Source organism: Sceloporus undulatus, chromosome 1, assembly GCF_019175285.1.
Source record: "Sceloporus undulatus isolate JIND9_A2432 ecotype Alabama chromosome 1, SceUnd_v1.1, whole genome shotgun sequence".
Lineage (NCBI taxonomy): Eukaryota > Metazoa > Chordata > Lepidosauria > Squamata > Phrynosomatidae > Sceloporus > Sceloporus undulatus.
The window spans coordinates 163,383,691-163,398,308 of record NC_056522.1 but is presented as its reverse complement, the minus strand read 5'-3'; the positions used below and the strand labels follow the sequence as shown (position 1 = coordinate 163,398,308).

General features: G+C 38.6%; 1 protein-coding gene across 1 annotated transcript in view; it reads left to right on the top strand.

Annotated features, from left to right (window-relative positions):
• The first annotated feature begins 738 nt into the window (after positions 1-738).
• The window catches only part of ERBB4 (erb-b2 receptor tyrosine kinase 4), a 608,869-nt gene continuing 594,989 nt past the window's right edge, over positions 739-14,618 (top strand). Inside the window, exon 1 of the mRNA XM_042445446.1 lies at positions 739-887. Coding sequence (XP_042301380.1) covers positions 831-887 — 57 coding nt within the window. The 5' untranslated portion in view covers positions 739-830. The remainder of the gene's footprint in view (positions 888-14,618) is intronic.

Sequence of the window (14,618 nt, the reverse complement as noted above, 5' to 3'; positions counted from 1 at the left end):
TATATTTTCAATGAAGGTTACAGCTTGTTACAATTTCACTGTAGTATATATGCTGCTTTCAAAATCCTACTGTAGATACTATTTTCTGCAGAGAGTATTCAAGCAGATCACAAAAGTGAAATCTTCTCATTCTTGTTCAGAATCCCAGCTCACTTACTCCATTCTTGAAAATGTGGGTGAAGTTTCAGAAGAAGGTTTTAATCATTCACGTATTCATTAATTTATTATGATACTATCTGGTTGAATTACTGATAGTGAGGAAAGTGAGAAATCAACTGTGGGCATGCCTTTCTTTTTTACATATGTGCAAATGAACTTGCTAGGTCAGGGATAATATTTGTATCTAGTGACCTGTTTCTTTAGGAACAAAAAAAGGCTTAAAGAAGTGTGTGTTGTGGGAGTAAAGTAAACTGTGCATAAATGCCTATTATGGATTTTGGCTTCTACAGTGGGCCTTTGGTTTGGTTCCAGAACCCATTGTGGATACCAAAATTTGTGGACGCACATGTCCCATTATGTACAGTGACATAGTGAAATGGTGTCCCTTATATAAACTGGCAAAATCAAGGTTTACTTTTAAGGGTTTTGTTTGTTTGTTTGTGTTAGTATTTTCAAACTGTGGATGGTGGAATCTGTGGATGAAGAACCTGTGGATACAGAGGACTAACTGTGCATGATATTATTATGCTATCTAATCATTTATTTGCTTCATTACATTTTTTGTTGTTGTTGCAGTTTGTGCTGGCACTGAGAACAAGCTGAGCTCACTGTCTGATCTGGAACAACAGTATCGTGCACTACGCAAGTACTATGAGAACTGTGAGGTAGTAATGGGCAACCTAGAAATCACCAGCATTGAACATAATCGAGATCTTTCTTTTCTTCGGGTAAGTGGTACCTTTCTTCCTTTAAAATATATGTGAGTAGACATTTGCTGTTGTGCTGCCATACTGACGCACGGAGAATTTTAGGTAGTGTGTTAGAGCTTGTCTGTTGTTTGAACCAAATCTGGCCCTGGAAGATGCCAGATTGCCTTGACTGTGGCGGTTTAGAAACAGTGCTATGGAGGAACCAGGAGGGTACTTGGCTAAGCACACTTCATGCCCAGCTCATATTGGTTTTCTAGGAAAACTAGTTTATGACTGTTGCACAGGCTTATATGTGTATATGTGTATAAGCTCCCTGTCATATTTTCTATCAACTTCAAGCTTACCGTGTTTATTTTTCATAGCAGACGCCTCTGCTGTTCCTTTTGCTTGCAGTCTGCTAAATAAAGGGCTGACTGAAATATTATTTGAGGAGGCTGATAAACCTGAAGAAACCAGAGCAGCAGGTGGCAAATACACAGAATCTCTCTGTGTTCTTTTTTTGTAGTAACAGTTAGTAAAGATTTCACGTATGTGTTTATTTTTACCTGAGACTGCCCCCTCACAGATGTCTAGGCGGAAAATAGCAGCTCTAGTTAATGTGATAAACTGTAGCCATTAAAATGGAAAACAAAACAGAGAAAAGATGTTTTCAAAGGGAGGGGGGAAAGAAATAAAAGGTGGCATGTTTATGCTAATAACTTGACATTCATTAGCTTGAGGATGCTACTTATTTCATCCTTTAAAAACATTTTAATAACCTGACAAAGGTGGCAGATGGGATATAACCAAGAACCAAACTACTTGTCACTTTTAACATGCAAAATTATGAAATTATTGCTGTTCTTTCTGAAGTTTCCAATCTTATGATAGTGCATGCCTTCTTTGGACATGAAATGGTTTTCAAATGTGCTACTTCTCTTCCTTCTCCTTTAGTATCCAGTAATGTGTATTTCAGTTTGCAGCACCAGTAGAAATGAAGGGCAGAAAGAATAGGAAGATGAAAATAAAGAATATGCATTCAATTCAGAGTTTCATTGGGAAATGAGGACTAAAGGGTGGCTGATGGGTTCCATGTTAATGTATGAATTTCCTCCAGGGTTTAGTCTAAACTTTAAAAGGAACCATCTATGGTCCTAACCCTTTCCCAAAATGTGTTCAGTCTCTTGGGTAGCTCCTTTAAAGTTGTACTAAAACCTGGAGTGGACTGATACAGAAAAAGGGGTTGCAAGGGATGCATGAAAAGGGCATGCATGGAAAAAAAAGCAGGGTTTGAGGAGGGACTAAAAGGAAAAGAGAAAGGAGGTGTTATGTAAGTATTCTGTGAGGAGTACAAATGACAGTGACATATTGCTAGGTCATTAATATTACCAGTTAATTAATATGCTTACTTTGTGTCCCTTGAATACTGATAAATATTGCAGAAACATAGTATTTACTTGGATTTGGTTTTATTTTAGAAAAGATATCTGGTGGCTCTGCAACATTTGGAATTATTTACAAGTACTGTATTTACTATTTGTATAGCACGCCGGCAATTGCTTAGCTCATGAACCCAATACCTGGTCTCATTCTTACATTTAAATCAGGGGTGAGAATTCTGTGTCCCTCCAGACACTGTTGAACTTTCCAAAGCCCTGTCAGTGAGGAGGAATGCTGGGAGTTGCAGTCCAACAGTATCCAGAGGGCCACCCAGTTCCCAATCCCTTTTATGGTTCTCCACATATAAGCCTCAGTTCATGTTCTGCAAGGGAGACAACAAGAAAGGAAGCAGCCTTTGCTTCTCTCAGCAAGGAGTTCCACAGCCTGGGAATGAACATAGCAATAGCAAGTACATTTCTATTCCACTTAGTGTGTTTAAGCACTCCCTAAGCGGGAATGCTAACTGCCCCAACAAGCTGGATACTCATGCTCTGTGCTGCATCCCAACCAACCAAATATCTCCCTGAGGTCAGTGTGCTCCTCCCCACAAAAGAGGACCTCTCACAAATAGTCCTGGGTTCCAGCAGGTTTGCAGAGAAGTGTGTGGTCAAAAAGCCAGCACTTTAAATTCTTCCTGGAGATGGACTGCTAACTAGAGAAGCTGTAGTAACAAAGGCATCACATACTCCCTATAACTGGCCCCGTCAGCAGTCTGCCAGCAGCTGTTTCTGAACACTACTCAGAAATCAGCTCCACGTAGAGTAGTCCAAATATGATGCATTCATGACATCAAATATGTGCAAGAGCCTGTTACCAAAATGTCTTCCCGGTTGCTACTAAATATACATTCAAGTCTGTATCCCTCTTTTTTGGGGGGGGGGGGGGGGTGTCAAAGCTATTTACAAAGATCTATAGTTTTTTGTATAGAATCAAACTATTCTTGATTCTATTGTACTTACAGAGCATAGCCTTGAATATAGTTTCTGGCAGGAGACACTTCAAACCCTGAAGCATTAGAGTACAATTGCCTTAAAATAATAAATAAACGTTCAATTTTATTCAAGAGCGAACTAGGCAGCTTCTGACACTACAGCTATATGCAATGCTTAACCCCATGCAAAGATAGCAGCCAGTGTGTCAATTTACTACAATTTTAGACTGCCTACGGAATGCTAAAGTCAAACATTTATACCAACTTTCGGCTGCAGTCACCATTTAAGGTATGTGAGGTATTTAGAAGGGATGTTCTGTAGATGCATGTGTGGCTCAGGCTCTTTTGATATGCTGCTTAATTTGTGAAATGGTAAATGAAAAGCAAAGGTTTCAAAATCAATTTTCAAATTCAAAACTTCTGTCAAGAGTTTAATTCTAACAATGGCTAGCTCATAAAAAAGAACATTTATCTCCAGGTTTAGCTGTTGATCAGATGATCAACATATGATCTGCTTTGACATCTAAATCAAGGTATTTGGACCTGATGAAAGTTAATGTATATGTTTTGATGAACACACTACATCTCTATTAACTAAGAGTGTGTCTAAGAACAAAAATGACAGGGCCAAATCTACTTGAATCTCACCTGTAACTCTATCTGTGTGACCATGCGGCCTGTTTTGAATATAATTTGCAGATGATATCTGAATGGTGAAGTGTCAATCATATTGCCATGTTCTTCTGAGTTGCAAATAATCTGAACAGTTCAACATGGCATAGCTGATCCACACTGAAATATTGCCCACACCTTTTCTACTTTTAGACTGGGACGCACAATCTGGTTTTGTATTCCTTTGAGTGCTAACATTATATTGTTTAAATAAGAATAATTGGCTCTTTACGTTTAAAAAAAGATACCCTGACTGTCTTATGTCAATTCATTTTCTGAAGTTAAACACGGACTCTCTGTCTATTCCCTGCATTAAACTGTTCAGCTTCCTACTCATTTTTCAGCCCATTCTGGTTCTGTTTCCAGATCACATAATCTCTCTGTGGCTAAAATATTCTAATACCATGGTTTTTCTGCCACCTCAGACTGCAGTCATTTTATCAGCTCTGCCTAAAATGTGCTGTTTAATCCTCTGTCAAGAAAAAAGAATGGCCAAACCAATCCAGTAAGGGATCAAAAATAACCTAAGAACAGAAGACAAATAACTGGTGGAAGTCTTTATGTTTTTGGTTTTTTCATTCACTGCCTTCCTCCCAATTGGGTCTCAACAGTGGCAAAGCATTATGGATGACACTATTTACAATTTTGTTTTCAAAAGATTTTTATTGAGACCTTCCTCTTCCAGTAAAACAACACAGTTACACATTAGGCATTAGGGTCTGTAATATCCCATTGCCAACCTAGTTCTGGCTGACTGGAATAAATGTCTACCAGAAGACCTGAGAGTACAGGGCAGATTATATGGAAGGAAGGACTCCTGTTAAAATTTTTCCTACCCATTGGCTAGTCCTACCCTGGTGATAACAGATGGTATTGTAGGATTTTTTTTTCCTTGTCGCGCCCAAAGATTGACCAAATTCCTGATCCTTCCACTCTACCACCACTTGCCCAACTTCTTTTCCTTCCTGTTTTTTAACCTAGTTCACACAATTACACTGGACCCTTGCTTTACATGGAGAATCCGTTCCAGACCCCCCACCCGTGTAAAGTGACAGCCCTCTATGTATGCTCAAGCCCCATTTAGATGAACAGGATTGTGCACAGCATGGTGCATGTGCCATCTAACCTCACATCCGCGTATGGGAAGCCCGTGTATAGGGTGAGCTGACTGTATTTGGAGGAAGGCCAAGCAATTGGTAATGGTGAATTTAAAAAGACACTATATTTTTATCTGTTGATTTTCTTATGTTTATAAGAGTGACCACTGAGTGAAGTCAGAAGCAATATAGCTTTGCTATTCTGTATTGGGATAAAACAAATACAGTTGTTGCATAGCTGTTGTAGAAGAGAAACTTTGAGCTGACAGTAAGTAATAGGAGTAAATCACTTTTGTTGAACTAGTCAAAAGAGTTAACAAGTGTGATTTAGATGTTACATAAGTACCATGATTGGTCATTGGCTCTGGCAAAGGAATTGTTTAAAAAGGACAGTTAGATAAGAGCTGGGATACTAACTGCTGGGATGATCTCCATTTTTCACATGTGGTTGTACTGGCTTTGGGATGAAAATATTTTGAACCACACTGTCTCATAAATACACATATACAAGTACAGGGGATATTATTATTTTTTAATTGTAGAGGTTAGATATTTTATAAACTCAGCATTGCAGGAACAAAAATAAAGGTGAATGAATATATTTATTTAGATGAGAAAGACTACAGGATAACTCCCGCTCAGAGTTATTGAGGGATTGGCTAGGATGATGTTCAGGAAAATCTGGCCTGAGGAATAACCTGTTGTGGGTTTATTTGGTTGTGAAAGACTCTCTTATGTTAGAAAGATTCCTTGCATAAAGTTAGGAGTTTATGACTCCACTTAAATAACCCGATTAACCTCATCCAAATTCAAGCCTAAATAGGGAGGCAGCTGGGTCCTGCCAAAAGAATTTTGCTACCAAAGCCACAGGGTGAGTACAGCCCAGTTGCAGCCCGGGTCCCAGGTGAGCTCCAGTGGCCATTTTTCCAAGTCAGAAAGCTCCCGGCTTCAAAATAAGGCTGCCAGAGTGTGCCTGGGACCTGGGGTGCAGCTGGGCTGTATTCACCCAGTGGCTTTGGTGGCAAAATCCTTGTGGTAGGACCTGGCTTCCTTTTGATTTAGACTTGAATTCAGATGAGTTAATCTGGGTTATTTAAGTGGAGTCATAAACTCCTAACTTTATGCAAGGAATCTGATCTGGGTACTTGAAGCATCACTTTATTCTCTTGTCTTCATATATTGCTTAACAGAGCTCCTAGTTTTTCTTGTCATGTTTCTTAACTATACGAAGCCCATGTCCACTACAAAAAAAATCCTGGGTGCTCCATTTTCCTAATGGGGGGGTTGGTTTTGTTGATAGTGTAGAAAGGTTTATGACAGACACATGCATGTGACAGGGTGTTCCATGTATCCAAGTCCCAATATTCTAGTGAGAGAAACACAGGCAGAATAAACTTCATGGTTTACCAACAGATGAGAAATTAAATCCTTTTCAAGTACATTTGTGAAGATAGGGTTAACAGATAACAGAAAAATATTCCATTTAACCTTCTGGTTTCACATTTCTTTGTGTTTCCCCTCAAATTCTTTAAAAGTACTTATTCTGTTTTTCTCCCCTCTGGCAAAAAGAATACAAGCTTTTAGATGCATGCAGAAATTATTCATTTGATTTGTAATAACCCCTTGCAATGACAGGGTCTTAAAATAGTATACTTTGATATGCAGCTTGAGTGACCCAACTGCAGTGTTCAAATTGAGTCTTGTGGTTGTGACCTGACATGAGAGATAATGCATGGGCTTATTTGGGTTGGGAAGAATGCACAATCCTTGCAGGCTGACTTGGCTTACAAGGAGTTGTATCAGAACTTTCCATGGAATAAAATTTGTGGTGTTTTGTATAGCTCACTATAGCTTCAGGAAGACATCTAAATGTTGAACAACTTTTTTTGTCCCAAGGCCGCATGCAGTGAAATGTGATTGGGCAATGTACACATTAGCACACACAAATACACACAGCCTGTTATACCACATATATGAATTTATATACTGATGTGTTCCTACCCCAATAAATGCACTGTGTAGGAAAAAGCTGGCTTAAAGTCTTACTTCAACAAAAAAACAATCTAGTATATAAAAGACCCAAAGCTCTAGTGGCAAATGCACTTAAATTGAAAATGGATTTATTAGGTTGTAAAGCCAAGTGTACAGCTTCCTTCGGGACTTGATGGTGAGGTATTAAGATTTGGCTTCAATGATGAGTGTAATGAATTTTAAAGGCTGGTCACAACCTTAATTAGGAATCCAAAAATAACATTTCACGGTATATATTGATGGACTTTGCTCATGGGAATCATAGGGGTCATTAAGGCTTGTTTATGCAGATCCTCCTCCTTGCTGTCTATTTCCCCTCCCTTCAGGGAATAAAGCTCATATCTTCTGAACAGGGGAAATGCAGAGGCATACTATATGATAAGACATCCATGGGGTGGTCATCATAACTGAATAGAATAATGTTTGATTCTGTCTTCAGTCATTTCTGTCACTGTTCTTCCCCCCCCCCTCTTTAAGCCAAGTTCTTCCCTTGTAGTAGCTGAAAGTGAAACTTAACAAAATTGGTGTTCAAAGGATTGAATAATGTTGCATTGTAATGCATTGATTTAGTGTCTTGGATCAATGAGTTTAAAAGCTGAAAGAAACAGAAGATAAAGCCTTTAATTGTAAGCCATCAGGGGGCAGCGGGGGTGGCGGAGACTGGAAGCTTAGTGAACTGGTTTTCGCTAAACCAGATCAATTTTAAAGGTTTCCACTGTGGATGCCTGCAGGCAGGCTTTGAAAGTTCAGAGAATCCAACATAAATGTTTATACTGCAGCATTTAACAATAGTACTAGTAGCCCCCTCTGAAATCTGATAGTAACATTAAGCTCACTTGCTAATTAGAGGCTTACTTGTGGAGAACTGTGAAACCTATTGTAAGTAACAACAAGGACTGCAAAATGAGGAAGGCAGCCGGTCATGGTCTGTTACAAAGGAGGCTGGACCTTGAATGATTCGTTTAGAATATCTACCACAAAACACACTGTTTCATTTTCAGCTCTGATGTCAAGCAGATAAAATACCACAATTTTTTAAAAGATGTGTCCTTCCTTACATTTAAATTGGGACTAATACCCTATTTTAATTAAATATAATCCTTCAATAATTAAAAGGTTAAAGTATTAATCTGTTGTGCAACTTCTTACTTTTAATATGTGGGTGACAACTGACAGCAAGTGTGAAGACTAAATTAGCTTTACAGTAATTGTGGCTGTGCATCTACACTGCAGAAATAATCCATGTCATGGCTCCATACTATGGAATCCTGGGATTCGTAGTTTGTTTGGCGCCAGAACTCTCTAACAGAGAAGTCTAAATGTTTCACCAAACTACAATTCACAGAATTCCATAGCATGGAGCCATGGCAGTTAATGTGTCAAACTGGATTTTTCTGCAGTGCAGTATTCTTCTTCCAAGATTACTGTTAATGTCTTACAGAACTCATGTTTTATAAGAAATAATGATAGACTCTCTCCCTTGATAGTTTTATGGAACAGACTGAGAAGACTTTCAGAAGGCCCAAGAAAGCTATGTATAAAAAACAAAGCATGATTATAACAGGCCACAGTCAAGTATGCCATCTAGTTTATTTCACAGGGAGAAATCTAAGCATGTGTTCAAATCTCAGAAGGGTTTGGCTAGGGCATGCTTGGCCAATGCAAGACCAAGTGGCTTTATTCAGAAGTACATTCCGATGACAGCCAATATGGTGTAGTGGTTTCTGTGTCAAGTCAGGGCTGTAGAGATTCATACTTAAATCTTCATAAGACATAAAACTCACTGGGTGACCATGGGATGCTCACTCTTTCCCAATCTGTTGGACCTCACAAGATTATTGTGATGATAAAATGAGTAAAAGAAGTGGTATTCAACCTGCTGCAGTGATTTGGAATTCTACCACTGGGCAGATAGAGTTTAGAGCCTTGTTGGCATCATGGCTCTTTTTCTACTACCTTCTATCTTTCCTACAGTTATTGTCTTTGCTATTGAGGAATGCCTTCTCATGATGTGGCCAATGTATGAAAGGCTCAATTTAATAGTCTTGGTTTCTGGGGAGAGTTCAGTTATGATCTGTTCAAAGACCCATGTGTTTGTCTTTTGAGTCATTCAGCTACCCTCATCATTTTTCTCCAGCACCACATTTCAAATGAGTTGATTTTCTTTCTGCCAGCTTTCTTCACTGTCTAGCTCTCACATCCCTACATAATCATGAAGAATACAGTGGCTTGGACAATTCTGACAATATACTCAGTTGTGTATCTTTACACTTTAGGATCTTGTCTTCTTTTATGGCTGCCCTTCCTATTTCTAGTCTTCATATTTTTGATTGCAGTCTCTTTTCTGATCAATGTTTGATCCAAGGTATGGGAAATCTTTTAACTATTCTGATTTCCTCGTTATCTGGGTTGAATTTATGTAGATCCTCTATGTCATTATTTTTGTTTTATGTTCAGCAGCAAGCCTGCCTTTGCACTTTCTTCTTTGACCTTCCTTAGTAGTCGTTCTAAGTCTACAACGTTTTTCACTAGTAGTATGTTGTCATACACACATCTTAGATTGTTGATGTCCCTTCCTCTTATCTTCACTCCTCCTTCTTCTGAGTCTAAACCTGCTCTTCAGATGATATTTTCTGTGTATAAGTTGAACAGGCAGCCTTATCTGACTCTTTTGCCAATTGGGAATCATTCTGCTTTTCCATATGTTTCTCCAGTGGCATAGAAAGAGTTAGTCTGTGGTTAGAAAAAAATTGTGTGTGCATGTGTGTGTGTGTATTTAAGGCTATATGAAGGGTGGAAATGTAAAAAGGGGGAACCTTTTCCTGTTAACATACTACTTGCACAGTTCTCATAGCCATTGGCGGAGAGATAGGTCACATCTGTGCACTTCATTTTTCTTTGTTCACTTCTATACAGTATAATCTTTGGGAATCTATCTTCCATTGGTCTCACTCTGGGGGGCGGGAGGTTCACCCCATTTAGTCAGGCATGGGAAACTATAGTGCAGGCCAAAGAATAGTCAAGAAGAATTAGTTCTACCATTGGCTGTGAGGAGACATTGATCTCTATGACCAAAAGGGCTGGGATACTTTTCTGCTTTAGACTGCACTGTAATGTGTGTCTGTGTTCAGCACTCAATGGTGTTTTGGAGAGGCTTGTAATTAGATCCAGTTCCATCTCAGAATACCTGGCTTGAGCTCACTCAGGAAAACAAGGTATATAATTTATTTATACAAATAAATTAGTTCCATGTCACTTCTGCCTTTGTAATGGTGTAAAGGTTTACAGCTACATGTATCTTACTTGGGAGTAGTTCCACTGGACCCAAAGGGTTTTTCTGCATGAAAATGTGTAAGACTGTACCATCAGTTTGAAGTCATGCTCACTTACCTGGGAGTGACCCCCAAATGAACATGATGGAATTTTCTTCTGGGTGAACATGCGTAGGAAGGCAATGTAAGTATTATGTTTAAAACTGGTACAGAGTACAAAATATTGCTGAAAAGACCACAAGTCAGTTCTGTGCTTTGATGGAGTGAAGGCTATGATGTGACAGTTGTCTTTTTCTTTTTAAAAAAATTGCTGACATCCATACCTGGTTGTTTTTCTAAAAATGCTGATATCTGTAATTGAGGCCAGGCTGAGGTCCATCCATTTTAACAAACCATTAGCTGGAAAGAGCCATCCTGTCAATTAGATCTATTGCTGGATGTCAGTTTAGCCTGAGGTTACAACAACGTTGCCCTGGCACTAGGTAATGACTGTGAGTGTTGATACACAGTCCCTTGTCAGCCACTCACTTCAACCTAGAAATAATAATCAGATCTGCACAGAGCCTCTGCTTTTATACTGCAGATTATCTCCTCATTTGTTTCATTACTTATAGGGGCAACTGGGATCCTCTCTCTCTCTCTCTCTCTCTCTCTCTCTCTCTCTCATTTTTTAAAGGTTTGGAACAATTTATATCCTGTCCCAGAAAGTTCCCAGTTGAATTCAGTTTTTCATCAAAGTTAAAACAGTTTGATATATAGTATAGATGAACATAGCCATATCTTTGAAAACTCTTGGAAATCAAACAATGTCTTTCATGCATACTACAAAACAAGAGATTTTGCTTACAAAATGGGACATAAAATGGACTGACGAATGTTTGATGTCTGGAGGGGGAACTTTTTATCCCCTCTTGTGGGATGTATTCCACTGGCAGTTACTTGAAAGTAGTTATGGAAATAATACTTTAAATATTATTTTTTTAAAAGTCGGAAACATGTTTCTTGAGTGTTAGGAAACAACAATGAAGAGAAACCTGGACTGATAAGAATCTTCACAGTTCAGAACTTTTTCTGTGCAAAATTCATGGGAGATCACCTACGCAGAAAATACTGTTTCAATATACAAATTATGATTATTGTTATTATTGTTATTTTTCCATGGTAAATGCTGTTTCTGTGCAGAGAACGTTGTTTTCAGTTCAGACACTGTGAATGATATACAGGCTATGTCCTGAACTACAAATGGCCTTTGAAAACTGCACAGTTTTCAAAGATTTTCTCACAGAGGTATGAACATGCTGATAATATTTGCTGGTTCCTTCAAGAATGAAATTAATGGATTGCATCCCTGTATCCAGCCATGTGCTCATGCGTCGATGATGCAAGTGTGGCACTGTGACATGCGGACATTGCACTGTGCTTGCATCATGATGGCAGCCCCCAAGTACATGGGAGGCTGCCATGATGGCAGCACCGTTACGTATTAGGGTTTGGGAGTGTGCAGTCATTCTGTTCTCCTGAACCCTAATTTTGGCTCCAGGGCACCACAAAGGGCCCATCTGTACCAAGCCTCAGTTAGCTTGCTAAATCCTTTTTGTTGTTGCACATTCATCTCAACAGCAATCAAGTGGATTCTAACACAACGTCTGCCCACTGTTGATAGAATGTAAGGAAAAAAATACATCTGCTACAGAAACATTGTACATTACAGCATTCTGAGTGATAGGGGAAACCGTGGCATTGTTATATTGCATTGAAACCTGCAATGAGAACTTTGTATATGCACAGAAAATGGAGACATTACTTTTTTGGACTACAACTTCCAGGCTCCCCAGCCAACATGGGTTGCATTAATAGTGGGGATATGAGCAGACTTTAATGTGGTGCATACTATTCTGTCACTGTTCTGCAGACCTATTTATGCCATAAAAATTTGATGACATTGGTTCCTCATGCAATTAATCAGTTGTAAAAACATTTTTATTGGATTTTTTAAAAGTATAATTACAAAAGTAGGAAAAATAAAGATGAAAATGAAAAAGATGGGAGAATACATAGGATGTAGAAATGGTCTTGATATATACATTAATATAAGTTGAACAAATTCTAAAAATACATTTTCTTAAAAGTTGCCATCTATAAAATACACATTCATGCAAAGGTTCAACAGTAAGATCATCTGACCATTGAATGAGGGTGAATGTTTGTCTTTCCAGCCTTGGACAATAGGCCTTCTAGCAACAATAAAAACAGTGAATCAGTTGAAATTTCATGGCTTCATGAAGTAGGTCAATTTCAGCAGTCTGGTTGACAGAGAGAAAAAAGCAGGGATGATGGTCACCATTGGCCAGATGTTGTTTCTTCACTTCCAACTTGAAGAATTGTTGCCTATACCTTAATCCACATAAAGACAAATAGCCACATTAGGGAGTGTTGCATTGTTTAGCTAGTAGAGGTGTACGCTCCCAAACCCTAGTATGTAATGGCGCTGCCATCATGGCAGTCTCCTGTCCACATGGGGGCCGCCATCATGATGCAAGCACAGCGCAGTGTCCACATGTCACAGCGCTGCTCTTGCATCATCGACGCATGACAGTGCGCCAATAGCACACTCATGGTGTCTCATTATATGAGCCACAGAGAGAGTCTGAAGGGTTCTGTTGAAAGACTAGGAGATATATGATGACAGGACCACACAGAGCCTTAAAAACATTTTCAGTAGTTGTGTAAGACAATGCATTTTGAATGATGCAGCTTGCTTTCTGAGTTGTAAGAAAGAGTATGCATTCTGAAATATTTAATTGCACTTCAATCAAAGGCAAAAAATGTCTTGCTGCTTTCTCTATTTTGACCTTGCTAAGAATCCATTGGGGGCTTTGATTAGTAGACTCAGTTCTGAAATATTATTCAATCAATCAATCAATCAATCAATTGAAATATTGTTTAGAATTACAATTGCTTGACATATAGTATCTACATTGTTTTTGAAGTTCTCATTTTCTTGTGTCTTCCAAGTAGAGAAGACAAATGAAGATCGTTATTAAGTATTCTTGTCTTCATGCATAGGGCTATGTAGTAGTTTGCAGTACAGCCCCAGCCCTTTGCCCTTCCTCTCATTTTCTCCATGAGTGTATGACAAGTTTTGTTGTCTGCTCTTTGTCAGTGTATAAGTGCCTTTTCATAACGAGTAAACTGACTTTTGCTAGAATTAATATAGGTTCAATCAATCTCCCTTAACCGAAATACATGGGACCAGAAGTGTTTGGGATTTCACTTTGTTGTTGTTGTTGTTGTTGAATATTTCCATATACATCACAGGGAGATGGGACCACCAAGTCTAAACATGAAATTAATTTATGTTTCATATATACTTTTTACATATAGGCTGAAGGAAATTTTATAAACAATATTTTAAATACTTTTTTGCATAAAACAATGTTTATGTACCTTGAACCATCATTAAGAAATTCTAGAAGATTCTAAAAGAAAATACTAATTGTATTTTGCATAATGTTGCCTTTTATACCAGAGATTTTCAAAGCAGTTTAGCTTGTAAATGTTAGCCACTTTTCTTGAGAGTGTGGCTGGAATTTCCTCCTCCCAACAATCTTTTCTGGATATAATAAAAAAGGAAAACAACAGTACAGAAGATTCGGGGGAGTTACAGATATGCCCCCCTCCAGTTTTTTTTATAGCAATAGGACCAATCTCTGTATCATTAAATTCTAGCAAGCAGTGGAAATTTTCCACAAATTGTTGTTTGGGTTTAATTGGAGGCCTTGAATACCATGGAGACAGGTTTTGTAGCCCATTCAAACTCTTCAGCTTTCAAAAATAGTTCAGCCTTAACAATCATAAAGGGAAGTCTTAACTGCTTCGAATGATGTGGAGTTAGAATCCTATAGGAAACCATTCATTGTCCATTTCTGCTGGTATCATTTTTGGAAGATAAAACTGTGGGGTTGCCCAATAAATTTAAACATTTAGTCCTACATCATACTATACTTGTGAACACATCAACCTCATATATAAATCATGGGAAGGTTTTAGGGCAAAAATCATGCATTTTAATATGACTCTTGGATAAGTCGAGGATAAAACTTAGGGGCATGTAACAGAGGATGTAAAGGGGGAAACACCACATCCCTCTCTCCTTTTCTGGACCTCTTCTGACCATCTAACACAATTTCCCTGGTGCTGGAGGAGGAAGTTTTAACATTGGATCGAGAAGGTAAGGAAGTGGAGTTGAATGGGGTGTTTGGTGAGGAGAGTGATCCAGAGGAGGAGGAGAAGAGAAGATTTTAATATCAGATTGGGAATGACATAA